At 35.6% G+C, this 27,870-nt stretch overlaps 1 protein-coding gene across 3 annotated transcripts in view; it reads left to right on the top strand.

Annotated features, from left to right (window-relative positions):
* Positions 1 to 27,870, top strand: part of Lrp1b (LDL receptor related protein 1B) — a 1,962,444-nt gene that overhangs the window by 1,926,526 nt on the left and 8,048 nt on the right. For all 3 annotated transcript variants that reach the window (XM_021192210.2, XM_029535926.1, XM_029535925.1), the window contains 2 exons: positions 196 to 300; positions 19,350 to 19,426. In XM_021192210.2, coding sequence (XP_021047869.1) covers positions 196 to 300; positions 19,350 to 19,426 — 182 coding nt within the window. The remainder of the gene's footprint in view (positions 1 to 195; positions 301 to 19,349; positions 19,427 to 27,870) is intronic.

Genomic DNA, 27,870 nt, shown 5'->3' with positions numbered 1-27,870 from the left:
TTAGCAAACACCCAAATAATCTGTTACTTTTCTAATAAGTTTTCTCCCCATATCCTGTTTTCCAGAAAATGTAGATTTACACAGAGACTGGAGTATTCTCAAATGATGCACATTCTAGTTTGCAGGTGTTTTGTGTCAACCTTCAACAGCAATAATTCTGTTAACACTTTTTCTCTTTTTCCTCTGTTTCTGCAGCTGTACTAATGGGAAGATTGCCTCTAGCTGTCAGTTATGTGATGGCTACTGTTACAATGGTGGCACATGCCAGCTGGACCCTGAGACTAGTGTACCTGTGTGTGTGTGAGTATCTACTAATGTAATTTAAGGCAGGGTTGCATGAAGATAGAGTCTCTATCCTAATGTTTTCCTTTTGGAGGGGCAATACTCCTAAGTGAGTGTGTCATGCACATCTCTGGTCAACTGTCCCTCATTGGCTCATGATCTACATGATTCCTCTTTCATCAGCTCTTAAAGATCTCATGAGGAACAGCTCATCCTATTCTTAGCATCTCTACATTTGAGACATTCACAGTTTTTCAACTTAAAAAATGCTGAGAAAACTGCTCTGGTTTTATTCACCTTATTAAGCTTTATGAAACATATAGTTTATTGTGTATGAGTGTGAGTGTGTGTGTGTCCACACATGTGCATGTGTGTGTTAGTGTGTGTGTAAATTCCTCAGTAGTTGGGACTATACTTTTCAGAAGAACTTGGACCATGTTTACAAGTACATGATGTCATTTAATGTTCTACCAGGTTTAGAGTATTATGTAATATAAACTAGTTAATTCCTTGGCTCTTTGAGCTTATATTATGTGCAGTCAGGTTGCTATATACCCAGGGAAAGCAGAGATTCTTAATTAGAAAACCTAGAATTTAGTATCTTCCTCTTCCCAGTTTGTTGATTTTCTAGACCAGACCACATAAAGCCATTCCATTTATGTGCTCAATGTATTGAGTTTTATTTTAATTATATACCCCAAAATGAATCCTATTAACTTCCTGTTCCACAACTTCTTACAGGAACATGTGATTAGTGTGTATATGAGGGAGGCAAGCATTTTGGGAACATTTTTATTTTATATTACTATCAATGTATAACATAAATTTAAACATATATGGCAAATAAGTCAGACTATATTCAGTTGTATTTTACTGGAATTCTGCAGATGCTCTGTGGGGTTTAAAAGTCAGCGCTGTGACCAGAAAGAGAACCCTTGTGATCACTACTGTCAGAATGAGGGGATTTGCACTTTAACTGCGTTTAATGAGCCGAGATGCAAGTAGGTTTAACCTTCCACTTACCGCTGTGCTTCCTGTGACATCATTTCAGGCCACAGTTCATTGGTTTAAATCATGAACATCCACATGCATTTCACAGTGTATACTTAATCTTGGGGCTCATCTCTGTCACATTTAATTAACCTATGCTTTGCTCATAGATAACTGTATACACTGCAGACCGCTAGAGTGTGCAGAAATATAGCAGATGATAAAAAAAAAGCTACTCATCCTGGTTCCTAAAAACATGTATGCTAGGAAGGTAGACTAATCAGGAAGACAGAAGCGAGTGGTTTAAAGTCTGTCACTACTATATTTGGAACAGTGGATTTTAAGTTCAACTTTTCTACTTCAAAATCTTATGGGATAATAAACAATTTGTTTCTTATATTTACATCGGCAGCTGTATGATTTACTAAGAAAAGAAATACATGCATGCCAAAGTATTTTAAGAAATTTAATTTCTTTATAGCTTACATCATTCTTTCTTCATTCAGCTGTGGTGACTTGGATGTCCATGTACAGTAAATTCCTGCTTTCTCATCCCTGTGTCACCTCTGAACTGACCACAGTAGATGTTATTTTTGCCATATCTATCTAAGTTATAGGGTTGGCACATATGTGGTGTCTTCCTTAATACTTAATGCTAAAATAAGCAGCTCTGATTGGCACCTTGGAGTACCCTCACTGAAGGCAGGGTTAGCCCAATGAAACGGCATAACATAATCATGCTAAAATTCCAGCATTTCTATACCAAACCTTGACAATTTTGTTATCATGAGCTGCTGGAGCTATAAGGCAGAAACTTGAAATGAATAAAGTTGGCACTGAAAAAGGTAGTCCCTGTTAAACCAAAGAGGAATGTTTTGGAGATCAATAAAAGTTTTGGTGCCACTTGAAAGGGAAAACGATGCTTACTCCTGAGGATGCATATGGAGGAAAGAATAGACAGAATGGTGACTCTCTGGCATTCAGAGTGACTGACTTCAAAATGACCCGTGGCCCATAATAATGAAGGACATTTTTATGTTAGTTTTACCATCCCTATAATCCCTGCCCTGTAATGTAGCCTTGGTTTATCCTGTTACTGTTTCATTGCTTCTGAGTCAAGTTTGTGAACTATTGGACCTTTAGTTCAACTCATCATCGTAAACAGGTATCTAGATGACTTCCTGTGCAAGGATTCCCTATGTCACCAGAATAAGAAATGCAAATGGCTGTAGAATTCCAGAGTAATGATTAATTTTGAGCAAGTAGCACCAGGGTCTAATAATGAATGTAGCTGGTAAACTCAGCAAAAAGGAACTAGGGTAACTCCAAGAATTTAGGGACTGCCTTTTATTTTCATATAACAATATCTCTATGTCTATTTGCCCTTATGGAAGTTGTATTTGTACTTGGAGTTTTCTATTCCTTTCATTATTTTTTGTAAGCTGAAGAAATATGATAAATAATATATATATATATATATATATATATATATATATATATATATAAAACAGTTGTCATAAAATTATAGAAAATTCCTATTTTCATTTACCCAGTAATTCATTAAACAAATAGAAATAACCAATGAGTAAGGCATTTGTCAACAGATAGCTTCAGGATCATAAAACCTGACTTGGAATTACGATATACAATCTCCATATTTTATGCACATTCTTATGCTATTGTCTAACTGCTGTACCCTGTTCAGAATAACATATTGTGGTCACAAAAGTTTGACAGTCTGTGCCCGGTTATGGAATTATGCAATGTCACTTCCTCTGAACTTTACTCATTCCAATATATAATGCTGACACACTTAAAATTCATTTTGACTAGAAGAATATCTTTTAAGAAAGAATAAAATAATTTGTTGTTATAATAAAACTGTCATTAAAGTGTGAAAAACAACTGAATAAGAAATGTTTCATGATTTCAAGTGGGGGGGTGTCAAAGGCCTTTGAGGTATTAGTAATATTATGAAACAAAAATCATAGGGGCTTTAAACCTGAGGAATAGCTGAAAAAAATCTAGGAAAGAGGCGCATGCTCAAAGTACAATTTATATAGAAGCAACAGTTCAGGTTACTGAAGGCAAAAGGCCACTGGGCAGGGATTCCCCAAGCACACTCTGAGGAGTGTTTACTGCTTTGAAGATTAATTGAGAAGAAAATATAACCTGGAGAAATGTATCCAGGGGTAGTTTCCTATGAACTGAAGAAGAGGAGATTTCCAGTAGTTCCAGTTCCAGAAAGGTGAGCCTATATGTGTCTCACTGTAACAGACAAGGTGTTTGTTCTTAGAAAGATGTGTTATAAGCCCTATGCAGACAGAGTACACAAAAATCTATGAACTTTACGATGAGGCAGGAAGAAACATCAGAGTTTTCTTCCATATTGTTTAGTTAAGAGTTCAATAAAGGAAAAAATAAGAACAGAAAAAAAAACATGTTTCTGCAATGAAAAAGGCTTAGCCATTAAAAGTGTTCTTATTGAAGCACTATTTTAAATTTTTATTTATTCAATTTACATTCAAAACACTGCCCCTTCCTTCTCCCAGTCCCCCTTACATTGTCCTTCCTCCCATTCACCATCTTCCCTCCCATTCTCCTTGAGAATATGGAGGCCCTTGGGATCTCCCCACACTGGAATATCCAGTCTCGGCAGGACTAGGTCCATCCTCTCTCACTGAAGTCAGACAAGACAGCCCTGTGGGGAACAGATTCCATAGACAGGCAACATCTTGAGGGAGAGCCTTAGCTTTAGTTGTTGTGGGGGCTCACATGAAGACTTGACTGCTACAGGTGTGAGGAATAGGTTCAGCCCATGTATGGACTTTGGTTAGCGGTTCAGTCTCTGAGAACCCCAAGGGTCCAGGGTAGTTAACTCTGTTGTTCTTCCTGAGGAGTTCCTATCCTCTCCAGGGCCCTCAGTCCTTCCTCCAACTCTTCCGTAAGTCTCTCAGAGCACTGACCAATATTTGCAGGTGGGCCTCTGCTTCTATTTCAATCAATTACTGATTGGAGTCTCTCAGTGAAGAGTTATGCTAGGTTCCTGTCCTCAAGCATGACAAATAGTCATTAATTTTGTCTTGTGTCAGGGTCTAGTACTTGACCTTGGGATGGGTCTTAATTTGGGCCAGTTATTGTTTACCCATTCCCTTAGTTTCTGTCCCATCTTATTTTATGTAGGCACGGCAAATTTTTGGTCAAAAGTTTGGGGGTATGTTGGTGTCATTATCCTTTCACTCGAATCTTGCCTAGCTACAGAAGGTTTGAAGCCCCAATTTTAATATCTACAAAGGTAGAAAAAGAAGATCGGGTTTTCTCTCACATTCATGGCTCCTAAGAAGGAAGCTTAGTATATATGAAAATAAAACAAAACCAAAAAAACAACAACAAAAACAAACAACCCCCCAAAACAACAACAAAACCCAAACAAACAAGCAAACAAAGCCTAAGGAATCTGTAGCATATTTACAATTTCTATAGTTATAATGTGTAACCAAATGTAAATAAAACTTAATATTACCAATGGTTATATGCAATACAAAGCAATCTAGATAAAGAACTATACAGCATCCACGGCATTTTTCTAGCAAACAAATCTTATATGGGGAGATGCTGAGCAAAGAGTATGTTAGTCTGATCTCTCACCGTAGTGATCAGTATTTCTAGTGAAAATGTAATGTATACCATTTCATCTAAAACCTTCATAGGAAACAAAATCTGCTACAAGTAGTTGCTTTAGTTTCAATGGCTTATCATTTTTGCTTTCCTTGTGGAGAGAAAAACTACCTGAATTGTATGAGACTAATGCACACAGTCAGAAAGTCAATAAAGTATTCAGATCTTATGAAGGTGACAGCTCAGGTTTTCTACCTAGAAATTTTATGGCTACATCCTTCAATTTAGGGAACAGATTTGTTGGTTGAAAGCCTTCACTTATGTCTCTAGATGGCCATTTTCATTTATTACTTTGTGTGCAACAAAAGGAAAATGGCAAAGAAAAGCAAAGGAATAAAACATAGTATGTTTTTACATTGACTTGGAGAAAGTTTTAAAGTAGTCAATTGAAAACTGTTAAAACTGTATTTCAAAATTCTCCATTATGTTATTTTGACAATATTATTGAGCTCTTATTATTGTTAAAATGTTAATAAGATTATATTTAGATTTTTAATTTTTATTTCATGTATATGTTAGTTGTGTCTTTATGTATATCTGGGTACTACATGCATGACTGGTGCCCACAGAAGCCAGAAAGGGGTGGTGGATTCCCTGCAACTGGAGTTAAAGATGGTTATTGTGTAGGCTTAATCCCTGGTCCTCAGGGACTGCAGCCACTGCTCTTCACTAGTGAGCTATCTCTTCAGCCATAATGAAAAATAATGCAGTGCAATAGCAAGTAGTTAATGCCTTCTGGAGTCTAAGAGTTTCTCATAGGTTTAGGGTCACACTTACACGAGACCCAGATTTTGTATGCAACATGGACCTCACTCTATATTATTACTCTATAGCAATGCCTATAGTTCCTTTGGTCACTCACAAGAATCAGATGCTTGAATCTCTTCTGTTTCCTGTACTCCACTGCCATTCCACATGCATACAGCTGTGCACACACAAGCCATGGAAAATCAGCTGCATGTGACACCTCATTGGATTTGTACAAGAGGTTCAATAAAACAATTATCACTTGATTGTTTTATCCACTTATTTCTTCAGGCCCTACTGCTCCAAACCAACGTGTTAAGTCTTGTTAGCATGCCATTCATCTATAAAGCATGTTTCTTGGATTTTTTTTTCAAGAAGGGTCTTAATTCTGTCAACAGGGCTTTTTTGAAACCGAGTATTGAACCCAGGCTGACCTTGAATTAATGATATTCTTTTTACCTTAGCTTTCCAATTGGGGTATTAGAAATGTAAGCCATCACTGTGAGCTTCCTATTTTATTTTTGGTGTCCTTTCTTGGACTAATAGCATCTGCAAGTATATAACTTGATATGTACTAATTTTCTAAGACTAACACTGAACAGCTAGGACTACTAGACTCAAAGTTAGAAGCTTGTGAAACAAATCCCCTTTAACTTTATACAAGTTAATGCTTTGTGCTGTTAAATACATGGAAGGACTAGCCATTCAACAAAACAATTCAATTATGTATGATCTGAAGTGTTTAGATGTAGTTCTGATAGGAGTTTTATTAGAATCTTTTCTTAAAATTGGCTCAGAGTCAGTTCCAGATAGATATGTTCCAAAATTTCTCTAACATATCAGTGAACGCACTTCAAAAAAAAAAGAAAAAGCCTCCTAATAGCAGAAATAATACAGAATAACAAAATGTACTTCAAATGTTATAAAGCAACCAAGGTGCTCAGTATTAATTTTATTTACAAATTTTATTAATAAATTCCCTGAGCTACACTCATTCCTTTAAGCTTAGACTAGCCACAGAACAGTTGTCTCCCTGCCTTGATATACTGAGTATTTGATAATCTGATATACAAGATTAAAAGTGCACATTACCATTTCAAACCCAAATTTTATATTTAATTTTTTATACATCTTTTATGATTTATTTGTTTCATAGCTCAAAATAATATAACAGATTATATCTGGATATATAAGTGCCTACATAGCCCCAAGAATAGGAGATGGAAGTGTACCTTTTGAATCTCTAATGCCTTCTAAAATGACAAAAACGATGCAAACTCTTCTGTTCACACATATATATGAGAAATCTTTTGAGGATAATGAGTTATATGCCATCCTGGGTTATACAATAGCTCAGCACAGTAAAGATAGCACGGTGATGTCTTCTAAAATCCAAGGGCTTGAAAATACTCCAGTGAAGTGTTTGTGTAGCATACGTATGTATATGTATGTATAATCAGCAATATTCAAATTATATTTTAAGATATTTTCTTTAAGAATTTTCTCTGTGAATGCACAGAGAAAGCTATTAAAGAAAATATCTTAAAATGTAATAATGGATACACATTACTGAGGTATGAGTATTGCTGAATTTTTAAATATAATTCTCCATGTAATTTTATTCTCTTTAATATCCCAAAGAAAAAAATAAGTTCTTAAAGTATATGAGAATTTTCTGAAAATGTAAAACTAAAAATATGTAACTCAATATTTTATTGCTTTGGAAACCATATCTATTTAGGTGTTCTCTGTTTTCAGAAGGGCAATATGGAAATATGCCAGGACACTTCCCACATTGTGTGTTATTGCTTCCTGCCCAGGGCAAGAATAGTTTCCCATGTGGTCAAAGCAATTTAACACTGGGAAGTTGTATGCTATAATTTTGTATTTCAAACCAAAGCTAAAAATCTGATTCATTCTCTCTCTCTCTCTCTTTCTCTTTCCTTTTTTTTTTTTTTTTTTTTTTTTTTTTTGTATTTTTTTTTTTTTAACTAGGTTAAATATCAATAGGCATTTGTGTTGAGGGAAGCAGGATTTCCTCAAAGTTCTGTCCACATATCCTATTTCAATTGTGTTCACAGTTTCCACATCTATTTCTTTTGATCCATATTTCATGGGGAAATCAAACCTTCTTCTTAGTGAAGTCTTTGGACATGGAACATATTTCTGTGGAATTGGTCTTTAAATCCTGCCTATAGTGCATCTCAGCCTTAAATTTGTGTGTCTTATTCCTCACTACAAGATAACAAATTCCTTCCCTTGATGTATTGTTTCTGATTTACTCATTAGTTCCCAACCATTAACATGCATTTTTCATGTATCATACAATTACTTTGCATTGATAAAGAATTTCACAATAGACATCTGCATTGCAATTAGCCTATGGGTTAATAATTACCCCATTGTTTTGATATCAATCCCACTAAAATCAGGGACTAGATAAGGCTGCCCACTCTTTCCCTAGCTATTCAATATAATACTTGAAGTTCTAATCAGAGTAATTATACAACAAAAGGGGGGTCAAAGGGATACAAATTGGGAAGGAAGAAGACAAGTTATCACTATGTGAGGATGATATGATAGTATACATAAACGACCCCAAAAGTTCTACCAGAGAACTTCTATAGCAAATAAACTATTGCAGCAAAGTGGCCGGATATAAAGTTAACTCAAACAAATCAGTAGCCTTCATTTATTGAAATGATAAACAGGCTGAGAAAGAAAATCAGGAAACAACACCCTCCACAATAGTCACAAATAATATAAAATACCTTTGGGTAACTCTAACCAAACATGTGAAAGATCTATATGACAAAAACTTCAAGTTTCTCAAGAAAGAAATCAAAGAAGACCTCAGAAAATGGAGAGATCTCCCACGCTCATGGATTGGTAGGATTAACATAGTAAAAATGGCTATCCTACCAAAACCCATGTGTTTTTAAAAAGGAAATTAATAATGAATCCTAATTTTTCAATATAAATATGACAATGATTTTTTCAAGTTAAAAACTAACTAATGTGTTTCCTAGTAAGAAGTACAAACACAGAATGACAGACCTTACTTGTTGGGGTTTAAGTTTAATTTGTCCTATATCTATTGTCTTATTATGAACACACTGTTTGCATCTATTGTCTCAGATCATTGTAAGGATCAAAAAACTCAACATATATAAATCACATAGAATACTGTTTTCCAAACTGTGGACAATTTTAGAAACTAAAATTATTATTAACTAGCTTTAAAATGACCAGCAACTAGTATAATCTAGCCCTCAGAAATCTGGGGGAAAAAAAAGGAAACTAAGAACCTTACACCAAAAGAATGGCCTTGTACTGAAAGAAAGATATAATCACATCAGCAACCAATAAATTGCAGTGTAGTAACTTTGACAGAAGTGGCTGCAGGAGGAGCAGAGGGAGAAAAGTGCCAAGATCAAAACCTCTGTGACCCCTGGAAGCAAGACAGAATCGGACTTATAAAAATAGTCAAAGTAAATAGAGAAAGTGTATGCCTCTGTATGTGAGCTTGCGGGAAACTGAGGGCCTGGAACCAGCACAATAGGTGATGGATATCTTCCTTTCCTTTGGATTTGTTGTTCTAATATAATGATCTTATTAGAAGCACAAGATTCTTTTCCAACTCCTGAGGGAGAATAAAAATGGAAGAAATGCCTAGCTGCTGTTTGAGAAACTGGGGCTAAGGTTTTGGAAGGAAGAAGAAGGGCTATTTCATCTTTTGTAAAGTTCTGTTATTCTTTTACAAAAGTAGAAATTATCCTTCTATGCCTCCTTAAGGCCTGACTGTTCACATCTATGGCCTTGCAGAAGGGAGCTGGAATTATTGGCTCTGCGATTCCATCAGGAGAAGCAGACCTTCTTCATGCAGACCAGGGACACTAGAGAGAAGAGCCAAGAAAAATCCAAGAGAGTTTTCAGAGTTATTCCAAGCAAACCTCACATTTCCAGAAAGGTATTGAGCAGGTGAACTTGAACAGCCTGTGCTGCCCACGCTTCAGACAGATCACTGCATGTTACTAATTTGTTTCTGCCCCTAGGAGTATTCTGAAAACATAAAACATGAAATGTGCATGTTGTTCAGAGCAGCAAAACTCAATATAGCCTGCAACATCAATACTTGTCCTTTTTAGTCCCAGGTGACAGGCTATAACTTGTTCTAGCTTTTGCCTTGCTTGTCAAGCTGCCAGGAACCGATACCACACATCATAATTTTCTGAGCAAACTTAAACTCTAGATTGTACCTTCAGAAGATAGTGATCCTGCTTACTAACAAGAGATCAGAATACCACTGAAATAGCATTAATGTATTATTTATTTTCAAAGAATAAATAATTTTGTGAATTTTTACATTAGTGACTAACTCTCCTTCCACTCCTCTAAATCCAATCTCCTTCTCTCATTCCCAGATCTCTAGCAAACCATTTGCTATGACATTCCCTTCCTTACAGACTATCTCGAGGAGGTCACATATACCTTCTCCTCCCACATTCCTTCCCCTGACTCATGCCATTATCTTAGACCCCAATACCAGAAGACATTCCCTATGAGCTAACCTGCTATGCTGCTCAGAGAATCAGGTTGTCTAACCACAGATATTTAAGTCTCTCATTTATCATTCAAATATAATCCCCACTGTCAACCCCAGTTCTTCAGCATACCTGGCCTCCCCTCCTACTTCATCCGCATCCACGGTGTATCTTCCTCCCGTTTTTTTTCAAAGGCAGAAGTAATAAGCACTTAAGGAGATAGATGTGTTTAACCTGATATAAAACTGCAGTTTTTACAAGTACAGATATAACATGTTAGCCCAACAGTACATAAAAATTTATCTTTATATGTTAGAATATTTTTTAAAGATTTTTAAAATTTTTATTTTATATATATGAGTGTTTTGTCTGTCGGTTTTTATGGAAATTCCTTACAATGATACTTGTACAGACCAGAAAGGGGGATCAAATCCCTTAGAACTGCAGTCACAGAGAGTCGTTTGCCTGCCGTGAGAGTATTTGAAACTGAGCCACAGTATTCAGGAAGAACAGAAAGTGCTCTTTACTGTTGAGCCATAACTCCAGTCCTATAAAATAATTTTAATATAAAATTTATAATATGTATGTTGTTATATGAAGGTTTGATGAGATTCCATTATTTCTTTTTATGTGGAAACATATTCTTGGTTTTTAATATAATAAGTGTGCCAGAATAAAGAAACAAAACCAAAGGCGTGGTGTGTGTAACTGTTCCTTACCTTTTCAACACTTTACTGTATACTTGTGTAGTTGTCTACTAGTTTAACGATCCAGATGTCATATGTTCATAACAGTAAAGTTTTATTTCCTGCTTATGTTTCAAAACTGAACAAATGGACAAAATTGTGTCAGCACACCTTTAATGTAGTGCTTGATTCCATAGTAACTTTGTGTACTTCTCATGAAAGATTGATTCTTATTCTTTGCCAACAACATTAGTTTAGTAGGAAAATATCTTCATATTATAATCATGTAAAAATGATTTACATCTTTCTTTTCATACAAAGATAGTAGTAGAGACAGTTATCCCATTACATAACTAAGAAACTTATACCTAAGATTTTCTCTACTGAGAATCGAAATTAAAAATTACAATCATAGTAAAGTTATATTAAGATCATATCAGCACAGCAAATATTAATAAAATTTATATTAATACAAGTAGGCTGATATAGTCTGTACATTTAATATTCATAAAATTTCTCATTGTTAAACAGATTACCTTCAAATTTCTTATAGTCATAATTTGTTAAGAAACCTAAAGGCTTTTTCTTTATGCTTTATAATGCTTAATAACTCAGTCACAAAAGAACACACAAGGTATGCACTCACTGATAAGTAGATATTAGCCCAAAAGCTCAAAATACCCATGATACGATTTAGAGTCCATATGAAGTTCAAGAAGGAAGACCAAAATGCAGATGCTTCAATCCTTCTTAGGGAGGGAACAAAATACTCATGTGAGGAAATATGGAGACAGAGTGTGAAGCAGAGACTGAAGGAAAGGGCTTCCAGAGACTGCCCCACCTGAGGAACCACCCCATATACAGACACCAAACCCAGACACTATTGTGGATACTAAGAAGTGCTTGCTGACAGGAGCCTGATTTAACTGTCTCCTGAGAGGCTCTGCCAGAGCCTAAAAATACAGAGGCAGATGCTGGCAGCCAGCCATTGGACTGAACAAAGGGTCCCCAATGGAGGTGCTAAAGAAAGGACTGAAGGAGCTGAAGGGGTTTGCAACCCCATGAGAAGAACGACAATATCAACCAACCAGACACCCTAGAGATCCCAGGGACTAAACCACCAACCAAAGAGTAGACCTGAGGGACCCATGGCTCCAGCTGCATATGTAGCAGAGGATGGCCTTATCTGGCATCAATGGGATGTACTTGTCTACTAGTTTAACAATCCAGGTGTCATATGTTCTGTGAAGGGTCAGTGTCCCAGTGTGAGGGAGTGCCACAGTGGTGAGGTGGGAGTGAGTAGTTGGGTGTGTGTGTGGGGGGGTACCCTCATAGAAGCAGGGGAGGGGGATGGGATAGGGGGTTTCCAGAGGAGGAACCAGGAAAGGGGATAACATTTGAAATGTAAATAAGTAAAATATCCAAATTAAAAAGAAAAAAGAAAGTCAGCAAAAGAAAAAAGGAAGGAAAAATGGAAAGGAAGAAAGAACGATGTGAAAAAGAGAGAGTAAACATGTACAATGTAAATGGATCTTAAGGAGAGTGGTCAAAGCTAAGACTGGGCTGGATCCCTGGCATTATTTGACCCAGCAAGGAGGATGCTTGCTCCTGCAGGAGACATGAGAAACCTGTAATGGGATAAAGTAGAGGCCTAGATTTCAGCCCTGACAGGCTGAATTTCAAAGCTCATGCATGTCATATAGGTCACCCACGCTAGCAGATTTTAATTTTAGAGAGTTAACTGATCAAATTAAATTAGACTTCATAGAAAATTTAAGACCTATCTGAAGGGCTGCATGACTCTGTCTTCCAATATACAAAATATATATTAGGCATGTATCTATGGTATATTGGAATCACAACTAAAGTGTCAGCTTGATATGAGAAAAAAAATATTGATACACCCTCCTGGAGAACGGAGAATAAAACATTAAGAGCTGGGCAGGAATTCTAGTCAGTTTACTATTAAAATGTATTTATTTAATATTCTAACTTTATATTAAAAACCTGGTACAGTCTTAAGTAGGAAAAAAAATAAAGAATACCATGTGTCTTAATGCATTGAACTATAATTAGGCATCACTTTTTTGAAAATACTCTTAGTTCAGAAAATGATAATCAAACAGTTCAGAATAAAATTTACTTAGAAAATTAATGAGTATCTTTCATGGCATAATTTATCTAACTTTTACTATGTGAAAATATTTTTATACAAATTTGAAGAGTGTGATAATCATGTTTCTATTTTTATTGAGTGAGGTTTAGGAGCACTGAGACCCAAAAAATACACATGGAATTTCTCCATTGCTTCATTAATTCCTATATGGAGAAAAATAGAGACTTTAAGGGTTTCTTTTTTCCTTTTGGAGTGTCTATTGTTATGCGTAAAATAGAAATGTTCACACATACAATAAGGAGAAATACTATTTCAATTGTTTTAAGGTTCACCTTTGCATTTCACTGTGTCCAGAAGAGTCCCTTGACCTTTAAATTTGATGAAAAGAAAAAAAAGCACTTATTAATCTTGTTATATTGTTTTGAAGTTCTCCTAAAGTAGGTGACTCTAGACCACATTTCTTCATAGTGTCAGTTCATATGAATTCATTATTTTTACTGTGAAGATCATACCTGAGAAACTTAATACACACCCAGTAGTTCAATCCTAATCTTAATTGTCTTTACAAAAAGTCTATGTACTACATAGGAGTTGTTAGTACTTTAACACTTTTTTGTATGTGATATTTTGCTATTTAATATTAACTTACATTTTAGACATATCTTGTGCCCTATATATGTTTGCTTCAACATTCTTTTTTAAATTATTTTATTAGATGTTTTCTTCATTGTTATTTCAATTGCTATCCTGAATGACCCCTATACCCTTCCCCCACCCTGCTCCCCTGCCCACCCACTCCCACTTCTTGGCCCTGGCATTCCCCTGTATGGGGCATATAAAGTTTGCAAGACCAAGAGACCTCTCTTCCCAACGATGGCTGACTAGGCCATCTTCTGCTACATATTCAGCTAGAGACACGAGCTCTGTGAGTACTGATTAGTTTATATTGTTGTTCTACCTATAGGGCTGCAGATCCCTTCAGTTCCTTGGGTAATTTCTCTAGTTCCTCCATTGTGGGCCCTGTGTTCCATCCTATAGATGACTGTAGGCATCCACTTCTATATTTGCCAGGCACTGGCATAGCCTCACAAGAGATAGCTATATCAGTGTTCTTTCAGCAAGATCTTGCTGGCATATGCAATAGTGTCTGCATTTGGTAGCTGATTATGGGATGGACCCCCTGGGTGGGGCAGTCTCTGGGTTGTCCATCCTTTCATCTTAGCTCCAAGCTTTGTCTCTGCAACTTCTTTCATGGGTATTTTATTCCCTGTTTTGGGGAGGAATGAAGTATCCATGTGTTTGTCTTCCTTCTTTTTGATTTTCTTGTGTTTTGGAAATTGTATCTTGGGTATTCTAGGTTTCTGGGATAATATCCACTTATCAGTGAGTACATATCATGTAAGTTATTTTGTGATTGGGTTACCTCACTCAGGATGATATCCTCCAGATACATCCATTTGCCTAAGAATTTCATAAATTCATTGTTTTTAATAGCTGAGTAGTACTCCATTGTGTAAATGTACCAAGATACTATCAATAAGACAAAAAGGCCACCAACAGATTGGGAAAGAATGTTTACCAATCCTAAATCTGATAGGGGACTAATATCTGATATATACAAAGAACTCAAGAAGCTGAACTCCAAAAATTCAAATAACCCCATTTAAAAATGGGGTACAGAGCTGTACAAAGAATTCTCAACAGAGGAGTACCATAGGGTTGAGAAGAACTTGAAAAAATGTTCAACATCCTTAATCATCAGGGAAATGAAACTCAAAACAACCCTGAGATTTCACCTCACACCAGTCAGAATGGCTAAGATCAAAAATTCAGGGGACAGCAGATGCTGGCGAGTATGTGGAGAAAGAGGAACACTCCTCCATTGCTGGTGGGATTGTAAGCTTATACAACCACTCTAGAAATCAGTCTGGCGGTTCCTCAGAAAACTGGACATAGTACTACCGGCAGATCCACCAATACCTCTTCTAGGAATATACCCAGAAGATGTTCCAACTGGTAATAAGGGCACATGCTCCACTATCTTCATAGCTGCCCTATTTATAATAGCCAGAAGCTGGAAAGAACCCAGATGTCCCTCAACAGAGTAATGGATACAGAAAATGTGGTACATTTATACAATGAGTGCTTCAACATTCTAATTTTGTTTGTTATATGTAACATCTGGCCAATATTGCCTTTACTGACATCACTCTCTACAACAGAGAGCTAATTAAAACAAAAATGGTATAACTATAACATAATTATATAAATTGTAATGTCATGATAAACTAAATAATTTTGTTTTGTTAGTAAATGCCAGATGGGAACAAATTTTTAAAACTGAACTTAAAATGTCACTTGTGACAAATACTATGGAAAAGAACTGATATATTCACATAGCTAACTTTTGGGCAGTATTGTTGGTCTTGCATATTGCTGTTAATAGCCTAACAATAAGACATTGAGTAAACTTTGTTATAACAACTTAGTTGTAGGAGGTATAGTAATTATATTTATTTGTGTTATATATTGGTTCTATAAGATTAATGTGACTAGCATATGGATGTATGATCATAATCCATGATATACAATGAGTTAATTGATACATAGGAATGCAGAATCTGAAGTTTCAGTAAAATATTGTTTGATAATTATCCCAATTTAGGATATTTAAGACATTTAATGAAATTAATGGGATTTTGTGCTTACAGTTTATGAAAGTAGAAGAATAAGATTAAGAAATCAATGAAGCAGTAAATGATATTTTAACTCTTAAGTGCTGATGTTCTATAAAAGAGTGATGTCAAAGAAAGTTGAATCAGAAACTAATCAGCAACACATAACTGCACAAAATTATGAGGAAGATATTGATGATGATGATGATGATGATGATAATGATAATTATTATTATGGAAAGACGAATGTGTGTACATTATTATTTGGCTAAATACTCAAGAATCTACCTAATTATTCTGTCTTTAATCCAAGAGTATTTAAAACTCATTTGGTTTTAATCAAAACCTGTCCTCTATGGTTCATACTTACAAGCTCTGGGAAACAGCCATACGACAGTCCTCCAGTGAGTGAGATGCAGGTTTCTGGGCTGGTGATTCTAACTTGCAGGTGTTTATTCTTAGACGAAGAGAGATATCAGTAAATTACAGTAGTAAAGATTCAAACGTAGCTCAAGCTTAGATGAGAATTTTTTTGCTTGATAAATAAAGAATGGGGAAAAGAGATGCCCAAGAAATTATAGTGAGTATGATTATGCAAATAATTCAAAAAGGAATTGAACAGGAAATTTTGATGAGCTACACTTTCCTTTCCTTCAGTGCCGGGCCATTAATGGCTTTGATCATTGCAGTCTACATAGACATGAAGATTTATTAAATTCTATAAAAATGCTTTTAAAGTGCTTGGTTTTAAATCACCCACTGGAAGAGAAACTTCTGGAGCAGCAAATGTCTTAGGTTGTAATTTTGTAAGTTAAGCAACAAGAATAATGATTTTTATTTGATTTAATATCTCAAAGAAATTATTTTCAATTCTGGAACAAAGGGAGACAGTGAAACACATCTTATTTTATCTTTGGTTTTAAAGCATTACTTTATAAGAAATATAGGGACATTTTCATGTTAGCATCACTGATTAAGGTCTATTACTGGTAAAAAAAATAATTATTTTTAAGTGTGATCTCTGAGAGTTATTCCAATTTAAAAATAGGTAAAATATTCCCTGAAGATTTGGAACTTAAATGTACTCTAGCTTGGAGGGGGAGCACTTTCATAGAAGCAGGGGGAGGGGCATGGGATAGGGGGTTTGCGGAGAGGAAACTTGGAAAGGGGATAATATTTGACATGTAAATAAATAAATAATCCAATAAAAATATTCAAAAAAACATGAACACATGACTTCCTTGCCTGCGATAAATGCCATGCTTCAAGTCATGGATAAATTGGAAAATTAGATTGTTAATAAATACCACCTGTCCTATGTAAAGAGCTGAAGAATTTCCATACGGTTCCTACTGTTTCTGTATTCACTCTCCATTTCACATTGTCTGCTAGCCTTAGGCTCTAAAGCATATTTTTCTAACATACTGAATAATATAAAAGACACAATGTTCTTGTCAGAACATCATCTGCTCAATTAGCATTTGATCTACCAATTTTCAGGTAATTTCACTGTCATTTTATTCATTTCAGTACAATGAGGACATCAGAGATTTTCTTTTTTTAATCTCTAGCATAGTGGTTCTCAACCTTCATAATGATGCAACCCTCTAATACAGTTCCTCATGTTGTGTTGATCCACAGCCATAATATGATTTTTATTTTTACTTCATCACTGTAATTTTGCTATTACCAATCATAACGTAAATATCTGGCTTGCAGAATTTCTGATATGTGGCCCCTGTGAAAGACCATTAAACCCCTAAAGGGTGTAGTGACTGACAGGTTGAGAATTGCTACTATAGAAGAACAATAAAATATGTAAGTGTTATTCTCATATTTTAAGATGAACCTTGGTCTCCTTTTTAAAAATACAATGACATAAAGAGTAAGTATTAGTAGTTTGTAAAACAACTGAGTATAACTGCATACATTTAATTGCATGCGTATCAGCTTTAGCTTTATAATGTATTGAGTGTGTGTCTAATCTATACAAAATTTCCACTGAGGTATGGAAAGCATTCTAGGTGGTTAAACAGGAAGATTTGACAGGTGTAAAGTTACATAAAATGAAAAGCAGTTTTCAAATATTAGATTTTACTTCAAGATCATGTTTGTAAAATGTCCCCCAAGCATCTTATTTTATCTGATATATGTGTTAAGAATTAGAACCTATAAAGAGTTGGAGAGTATTCTAGGTTATACATCTATAAAAATAGAAATGAGAAATAACATGTTCTACAAAACTTAACATTTCATTCATTGTTCACTTTACCCTAATTTTGTATGCCTATTGTATTCATTCTGATTCAATGTTATAAATAGACCCAAAGGCCTAGATTTTAACTGACCTGTTTCGATTATTGACTTATAATGTAGTCTATCACAAATGCTAGGCATAGAAAATTAAATTTCATGTAAGCCTTCCATGAAGTAACTGAACATAAAGGTGAGTAATTTCTGGAATGCCAACATAATGATATTAATTTTCATTTGAACCATGTCTCATGCTCATAATATATTATCATTATTAATCAAATATGTATATTTTTCAAAGAAATCAATACTACCAATTTTGCTAATTATTCTGTATTTTGTTTGATAACAGTTTTGCTTGTGAGTCGAGTTTGTTACTAGGATGGTTTTCTGGAATGTTACCATGTTTTATAAGAGCCAAAAGTGTTTTTATGAATATCAAAAATAATGTGCACGGTGTGAGAGAAACATTGTTTGGAAAACAACATTATTCATATGACATAATTGTGTCAGAAATCTTATATTATAGTTATGTAGTGCCCAGTATACTGAGAGAGATTCACTTAGAAGGGTTCTGAAAGCTTTTTTTTTTTCATAGTGTACAACTATTATCAATACTGTGATATTTGATAGTTATTTTAAATATGAGGTGAGGCCAATGATATTGTTTCTATATGGTTTGATGCTGATAGACTCACAGAGACATTTATGGTAGCCAGTTAATATTGTTCATACTCAGGGAAAACAACTCACATTCTCCTTTTCTGCTCTACTCAAGCAGATTCTTCTGCTTTTTGTTAAGAACAAACTTTAATCAAATCTACCTGCCTTATTCTCCTCTAGACATATGGAAACCATGTTGTGGTCTCAATATGGGGATACAACTTCTATTATTGGAAAATTTGAGCATGTAAGCTCAAATTTTATGAATGTAAAATTTATGCATGTAAGCTTTTGATGGGCATATTATTTAACAAGAAAAATTAAACATTTTATTTTCCTATCTCTTGCTACTGTAATATTCCTACACACATAGTTTTTCAAAACCTGAAACCTTGAAGACTGGTTGTCAGTTACATCTTAGGCTTTAAGCAACCAGATAAACAAAATGTCGAAACTTAAAAATAAAGAAGGATTGTATAATATACACACTTAACATTGGTGAAGTAGCTGCTTGATTTTTTTTTTCCATGTCACAACTCATGCTATCCAGTTGACGTTACCTGCAGCATACTGAAAATGTGAAACAAATTAGTGAGAATGTCTCCTGTTCATGAGGAATTTATACTGATTATCTCTTTTCTTGGTTTGCTTGAAGTATCCGCATTAGTGAGCTTCGTGTTATGTGCTATTCATTGATTTGCTCTTCACTTTCTAGGTGTTCCACTAATTGGTCAGGAACACAGTGTGAGAGGCCAGCCCCAAAGAGCAGCAAATCTGAGCATATCAGCACAAGTAAGTGTTTCTAAAATCTTTCGAAGCCATTTCTTTATCTTTTATGTCAACATTGACTGATGTAAGACTTCAAAGGATAACAACAATATCGTGCAGATAGAAAAAAATGCAGCCTTGACTTCCTTGAGGTACTATTGTAATTGATGGAACAAATTATTAAGAATTAAATTACCAAAAAGAAAACAAACAATATCCTCACTGAGAGTTTTTATCACTTATCTGTGGTTTGTAACACTTCAGTCTCAGAGCAGAGCTACCCAAATCAGCAGTGTGTGTTTCTCTGTAATTTCTGAAAACCATTTGTAAAGAATTTCAAAGTAAGTCAGAAAAAGTTTCCCAATTCATATATATTATCACAATTTGACCTTGAGTGGGGAGACTGAAAAGTTCATAATATGAAAGAAGTGCAAATATACACAGACGAGGAGGAAAATTTTATCCCTGATAACAATTGTTATGTTTAGCCATTCACTTCAGAAACCAAAAGCAAAAATCATATATATGGTATGATTCACTTAGATCAAGATTATATGATTTTGTGCGTTAGAAATAGTCCTTAATGTTTGTTTCTCTACATATTCTTTAGTCTTGTTTCCACTGTTTCTCTATTCCTGAAGCAACAGTGTCCAAATTTCTTACCCTTGGAAATTACTTTGAGTTAGTATGCAGGAACACCTTGGAAAGATGAAACATAGTTCTAAAACAGTAGTTCTCAGCCTTCTGAATGCTGTGACACTTTAGTAGAGTTACTCATCTTGTGGTAACACCCCTAACCGTGAAATTATTTTCATTGCTACTTCATAAGTGTAATATTGCTCCTTCTATAAATTGTAATGGTAATATTTTTGGATATAAAAGTTAGCCAAAGGGGTCAAGGTGAGCAGATTATAAACTACTGTTCTAAAAGACTACACAATACACAATATAATCTGAATAGGTAAATTTCATGTTTTTTGGAGTTTTGGATTTTCTCTGCAGTGTGTTTTGTGAATATATGAACACCATGGAAGGAAGGACTACAGTGATAGTTTGGGGGGATTGGTTTAGAAAAGGTTATGTGTGGTGAGAGATATTTAGACTAATTTTATATACTAAAGAAAAACAAGTAAATAAATATTTTCTCTTTTTTCTCAACACTAGAGCTCAAAATACTAATATAAAATTCTGAAGAATAATTAACATGAAGTAATGTTTGAAACTATTTAATCATCTATTAATCATTAAGAACATTTAAAAATGGTAGTATGCAGTTGAAATTACAGGCATATAAAAAACATTCAATTTTAAAGGCAGATTGCTATGGTATGTTTCTTTCATCCCGTCTGTTGTAAAATTTTTCAAGGCTGTAATTTAGAGTAAGTACAGATTGTTTCAGAGCAAGAGTAATTTTAAACATTAGAGAAAGTGTTTAAAAGAAAATAATGCACCAGTTTAGATGTGTGCCAAATTTTAAAAAGTTTTTTCTTAAAGGCGATTCTCAGAAAAAAAAAAAAAAAATGGAATCATAGAAAGTGATTTGGTGATCAAGAGTGTTCTGAGTTGTTTTGTTGACAGGAGGATATCCAAATATCTTCATGGTCAATCTTCTTTGGAATAAAATATGTCTGATTACATAAAACAGCTTTGGTACAAATGACATCAGGTGTGGGGGCATGTTCCACATAGTGTTTTCTCTTGTTCTGAAACATGCCTTCTTCTCACTCACTGAAAGCCCATATAAGTAACAGCAATTTCAGAGGGTAATAAGGTGCTCTTAGCTGTTTAGATGTTACATTATCATAAAAGGAGCCACATTTCCCAAGAAATAGTTTTATTAGATGAGCATTGAACTTTCTACCAAATGCTGGAAAACACCCCACTCAGCGGCTATAAAGGAAAATACATCAACATGTTTTTTTAACTAGGAATTTACTACACTCATTCTTTCAAGGGAAAAAGAAAAAAAGCATAGGAAGGAATATCTAGTTCACAGTCCAGATTATTACTTCCTGCATGTAAAATATCCTGATTGCTACAAGATTACCATGGCTTTCAACCATGCTCAAACAAGTGAGTGTTTGTGTTAGTCAATGGTATTGTTCCAGCCTATAGAAAGACAAGTTAGGCTCAAAGAATAATGTTAATTTCTATTACTAAAATAATTTAGAACATTAAAGCTCTATACAGCTTCCTTGAAAGCCTTATAGAGTTCCATTATTCTATCAAGACAATGTAGTTATGTCTGATTTTATAATGTTTAGAAGAATGATCTCCTATTTAGAGAGTCAATTTTTCAATAGTTTTAATTACGGGCCACTTCTAAGTAAAAGGTATTTACTGTTAGACATTTCTATGCAATGAACAACAATAAACAAAAAATAATAATAATTAAAACAAAACATGTAAAAAGCTTATATCTATTCTGAATAAAGGGGAAGTGCAGCTAGCTGAAATAGGGGTGTTGTTAACCTCTCAAGGAAAATCCAATAATTTGGTTGTTTGTTGAGTATTCCTCAAACATGATCAGAGGTCATTTGTCCACAAGAAAAGTGGGATACTAATTAGAAAGGAAGAAGACAAGTTATCACTATGTGCGGATGATATGATAGTATATATAAGCAACCCCAAAAATTCTACCAGAGAACTTCTCCAGCCTATAATCACCTTCAGCAAAGAGGCCAGATAGAAAATTAACTAAAAAAAAAAGTGGCCTTCCTTTTTACAAATGATAAATAGGATGAGAAAGATATTAGACAAACAACTCCCTTCACAATAGCCACAAATATTATAAAATATTGTGGGGGTAACTCTAGCTAAACAAGTGAAAGATCTGTATGACAAGAACTTCAAGTCTCTCAAGAAAGAAATCAAGGGATATCTCAGAAAATGGAGAGATTTTCTGTGCTCATGGATTGGTAGAATTAACATAGTAAAAATGGCCATCCTACCAAAGGAAATGTAGAGATTCAATGCAGTGCCCATCAAAATCCAAACACAGTTCCTCAAAGATATAAAAGCAATTCTCAAATTCACCTGGAAGTGAAAAAAAAAAAAACCATAATAGTGAAAACAATTCTTAACGATAAAAGAATTGCTGGGAGAATCACCATCCCTGACCTCAAGCTATACTACACAGCAATAGTAATAAAAACTCCATGGTATTGGTACAGAGAAAGACATGTTAGTCAATGGAATAGTAGAATTGAACACCCAGAAATAAAACCACTTACAGACACTTGTTATTTGAGCAAGAAGCCAAAAATATGCAATGGAAAAAATAAATGGTGGTGGTCTAACTGGCTGGTTATATGTAGAAAATTAAAATAGACCCGTATTTTTCACCTTGCACAAAGCTCAAGTCCAAGTGAATCAAGGACCTCAACATAAAACCAGATACACTGAATGTAATAGAAGAGAAAGTGGGAAAGAGCCTTGAACTTATTGGCACAAAAGAAATTTTCTAAACAAAACTCCAATGACTGACACTCTAAGATCAAGAATTGATAAATGGGACCTCATGAAACTGGAAAGCTTCTGTAAGGCAAAGGGCATAGTCAATAAGACAAATCAGCAATGTACAGAATAGGGAAAAAAAAAAGAAAAACACTTCACTGACCCCAGATCCAATAGAGGGCTAATATCCAAGAACTCAAGAAGTTAACCACCAAAAATACCAAAGATCCCAATCAGAAAATGGGGTATAAAACTAAATAGAAAATTTACAACAGAGGGATGTCAAATGGCTGAGAGGTATTTCTAAAGAAATAGTCAAAGTCCTTAGTGATCAGAGAAATGCAAATCAAAATGACCCTGAGATTCCACCTTACACCAATCAGAATAGCTAAGATCAAAACCTCAGCATGTATTGGTGGGGATGTGGAAAAAAGAATACTCTTCTCTTTTTTTTTGGGGGGGGGGGTCGAGACAGGGTTTCTCTGTGTAGCCCTGACTGTCCTGGAACTCACTCTGCAGACTAGGCAGGCCTTGAACTCAGAGATCTGCCTGCCTCTGCCTCCCAAGTGCTGGGATTAAAGGTGCATGCCACCATGCCCAGCAAGAATACTCTTCTATTGCTGGTGGGATTGTAAACTGGTACAACCACTCTGGAAATCAATCTGGAGGATCCTCAGAAAATTGGAAAGAGATCTACCTGTAGACCCAGCCACACTCTTGGGAATATACACAAAAGATACCCCACCATATCACAGGGGCACATGTTACACTATTGTTCATAGCGGCCTTGTTTGTGATAGCCAGAAGCTGGAAACTACCCAGATGTCCCATGACAAAAGAATGGATACAGAAAATGTAGTTCATTTACATAATGAACTACTCAGCTTTTAAGAGTAGCTCATCGTGAGTTTTGCAGGCAAATGGATGGAACTAGAAAATATCATTCTGAGTAAGGTAACTCAGACCCAAAAAGACATACATGGTATGTACTCACTAATAAGTAGATATTAGCCAAAAACAAAAGTACAGAATACCCAAGATACTGTCCACAGAACTGACAAAAATCAACAAGCTGTAGGGTCCAAGTGAGGATGCCTCATTCACACTTGGGAGGGAGAAGAAAGCAATCAGAAGTGGGAAGGGAGGAAGAGAGGAACCTTGGAGGTAAGAGAGGAACCTGATCTGGTAGTTGGTGGGGGAAATGACTGAAGCCCTGAGGGACAGCATAAAGAATGGAAACAGGCAACCTTGGGAGGTAGGAAGTTGGGGGGACCTTCCAGAATGTACCAGAGACCTAGGAGATGAGAGACTCTCAGATCTCAAAGGGAACGACCTTAGATGAAATGCCCTACAGTGGAGAAAGGGAACTTGTAGAGCCCACCTCCAGCAGAAAGTCAGGGCATCAAGTAAAGGTTGGTGTTGCCATCCCACAGTCCAAACTCCAATCTATAGTTGTTCTTGTCTGAAAGAAATGCAGGGATGGAAATGGAGAGGAGCTTGAGAAAAAAATGCACAGGCCCAAAGTGAAATCCAGCTCAAGGGGAGGCCCCAAGACCTAACACTATTACTGAGGCTATAAAGCACTCACAAAAAGGGACCTATCATGACTGCCCTATTTGCACCCAACCAATGGATAGAAGCTGCTGACCCCTCTTGTTGAATTAGGGAAAAGCTGGTAGAACCTGAGGAGGAGGGTGACCCTGTAGGAAAACCAGCAGTGTCAATTAACCTGGAACCCCCAAACCGCCCCCCGTCTCTCAGACAATGGACCACCAACCAGGCAGCATGCACCAGCTGATATGAGGCCTCCAACACACACACAGCAGAGGACTGTGGGATCTAGGTTCAGTCAGAGATGATGCTCCTAGCCCTCAGGAGACTGGAGGTCCCAGGGAGTTTAGAGGGATGGTGGGGTGGGGCTAATGATTGGGACATCCTGGTGGAGACAGGACAGTGTGGAGGAGGTATGGGATGGGGAACAGTCAGAGGGTAGAGTAGGAGGAAAATAAATTCTGGAGTATAAAAATTTAAAAAAAGAAAGAAAAAAACATAAAATTAAAAAAGAAAAGGAAAGGAAAGGAAAGGAAAGGAAAGGAAAGGAAAGGAAAGGAAAGGAAAGGAAAGGAAAGGAAAGAAAAGAAAAGAAAAGAAAAGAAAAGAAAAGAAAAGAAAAGAAAAGAAAAGGAAAGGAAAGGAAAGAAAGGAAAAGAAAAGAAATGTGGTATTGCAGGTTACTCTTCCAAATCAAACAATAAAGCAGTGTGTTGTATCAGCTGTTTACACGTTGCTGTGATAAAATACTTTGACAGCAGTCACTTAAGGAAGAATGTGTTATATTGAACTGTGGATACACAGAGTTCAAGTCTGTGACAGTAGAGTGGAAGAAGCCAGTGAATCATAGCGACTGGAGCAAGAAGCTAAGACTTAGCATCCTGAACTAAAAACCCATTTTGTGGGAGTGGGGTAGTGAGCATGATGTAAATTGAATAAGTAAAAACATAAAACTAAATTTAAAGCAAACAAATATATAGTGAAATATAAATGGATCTAGGAATGATGTGTGGCTTTGAACCTCAGATCCTGTTCCAGTGACATACTTCCTCCATTAAGGACCACATTTTCTAAACCCATTTAAAGTGTGACCCACTAGAGAACAAGTGGTCAAACAGGTGAGCCTCCTGGGACCATTCTCATGCAAAACGCTAAATATAGCAGCATTAAACATAGCCAGTTAAGGAGCACACATGCAGCAGTCCAGTCTGGAGCCTGGAGCCTTCCTTTGTCAGCTCTCACCACAAATTGATTCACTCTGTAATTCACATGCTGCTTTCCTATTGATCTCCAAGTAGGAAGAAGGGCATCTTCTGGGTCTTGAAGTTTCAAGTAAAACAAGAGCAAAACAAAACAGCTTGAATAATTATGCAAAACTATTATTCCAGGGGGTTTGTGCTCAGATTCTACTTGAAAGGTTACTCTGTCTGTTCTGAATGGTTTTCAACCTGAGAATAAGAGATGTCATTACATGCTCCTATTTTAAATTCCCATAAAATTTTAGAGAGGGTAATGCTGAAATTTTGAATTTTGCGACTCTGACTTCCTTTTGTGAGGCTTATGCTTTCATTGTCTGTGGATAACCCGTGGCTGCTCCGTTTCTCTCGGTGCGTTCTCTTCTGTGGCCACATGCACTGCTTTATGTCCTCTAGATTTAGCATTTCTGGCAAGCCCTGTTTTCCTGACCTCAGTTATCAAGCCTATGCTGACAATTTGAAACTTCTAACTCGTTTCTAGATTCTCCTAAGTCTGAGACTTACATCCTGTATTTTTCTAGAATTTCATGCTTAGTATATACCCTGATTCGCTTCATTTCTTTTCCATCCAAACAACTGACATTTTAGATAACTGTAGAAATAACCTAAGCACCTAAACACAAGTTAAATATGAAGCCTTAGTTTTATTTCTTAGATTGAACAAAACAATGGATTCATAGTCTATTTCTTCCTATTTTTTTTCAGTATCATCTCTTTTCCCTCATTAGAACAGTTTACCAGCGTATCTATATGGCTTACACATACCTTCCTAACATCCTTCTATTTTCCTGACCATCAAACTATACTGTCTTCACTCTAATCCAGTGGTTGGTTACTGCTTTATTTTAATTCCCTTAGTTCCCATACCCTTTTGAGGGCTGGGGAGTAGCCATCCTTCAGTTCTCAATGGCTAGTTCTAATGATGCCCAGACTAGATGGATTTGCATCCCTTAGGGTCCCAGGACATTGTCTACATTCTACAAGTTAGTATTGAAGATACCATGCATTTTTTTTGTGGTGGTGGTGGTGGGTGGTCATGGTTTTTTTTGTTGTTGTTGTTGAGATGAGGATCCTATGTATCCCTGGATACTGTGGAACTCTCTGTAAACATGGCTGCCTTTGTGTTCCAAATGCTGTGCTTAGAGTGAAAGCATGCATCACTATGACCACAAGATGGCATGTTTAATAAACCTGTTTGTTTCATCCTCAAGTGCTGTGCATATCAATATATCAAAGATTAAAGTTAAAGATAATTATGTTAAGAAATATTTGTTAAGTGAGAACTGAACACATGGGCCTCAGGTCATCTTAAGAATGGAATTTACTGTTTGCAAAGGAAAAGGAAGTATAAGTTTTGCCCCAAGGGAGGCAAAAATCATTTGCACAATTATATTGTGAAATGTATAAAATGTGAGCACATAGAGTGGTTGTAAAACTTTCCACACTATCAATATGGTGATGGCTATACCAATGTAAAATGATGATCAAAGATAACTTGTACTGAGACAATTTATCTAAGTCGACATTGCTAATACGTTTTGATAAGAAGTAGCTTTACTCAGAGTCTGTGACTTCAGCTGAGATGCAGGACTGCTCTTCCAGGACAGAAAAGAAAAAAAAAAAAAATCTTCAGAACCACATTACAAGGAAGACATATTGTGTTCATTATGGCACTGTTGAGCAAGTTTCCTTTGACCTCTTACACTTCCAATCAGTTTACAACAACCCACTTATCCACTTATTATGTCCAAAAACGGGGTTAGATTCTTATCTGTCAAAAACATATTTACTTATTACTTACTTGTTTTTTAACTGTAAATAGATCTTTTAATATGATATTATGATTATGAATTCTGTTGCTCCAAATTCTCCATGATCTTCCTCACTTTCGTACCCACCCAAATCCAAACCATTTCTTTCTCATTAGGATCCAAACAGGCATCTAAAAATAATAAAATTATAACCATAAATAAAATAAAAACAAACAAACCAGAATCAGGCAAAACAAGCCAAAGGAAAAAAGCAAAAATTCTTAACTAACTTTATATTTTAGAATTTTATAATGTCAGTAATTTCTATTAATGTTTATAAAAATGAAAACAAAATTCTGTCTATATTATTTATCATCAACACTAAACATTATTGCAGTTACCTTGATTGGTTACATAAACATACCAGATGTTTGGGCTCTTAAACAGAGCTCTA

This window comes from Mus pahari, chromosome 3 (assembly GCF_900095145.1).
Source record: "Mus pahari chromosome 3, PAHARI_EIJ_v1.1, whole genome shotgun sequence".
Lineage (NCBI taxonomy): Eukaryota > Metazoa > Chordata > Mammalia > Rodentia > Muridae > Mus > Mus pahari.
The sequence above is the reverse complement of the archived record's forward strand: the minus strand, read 5'-3'. Positions and strand labels throughout refer to the sequence as shown.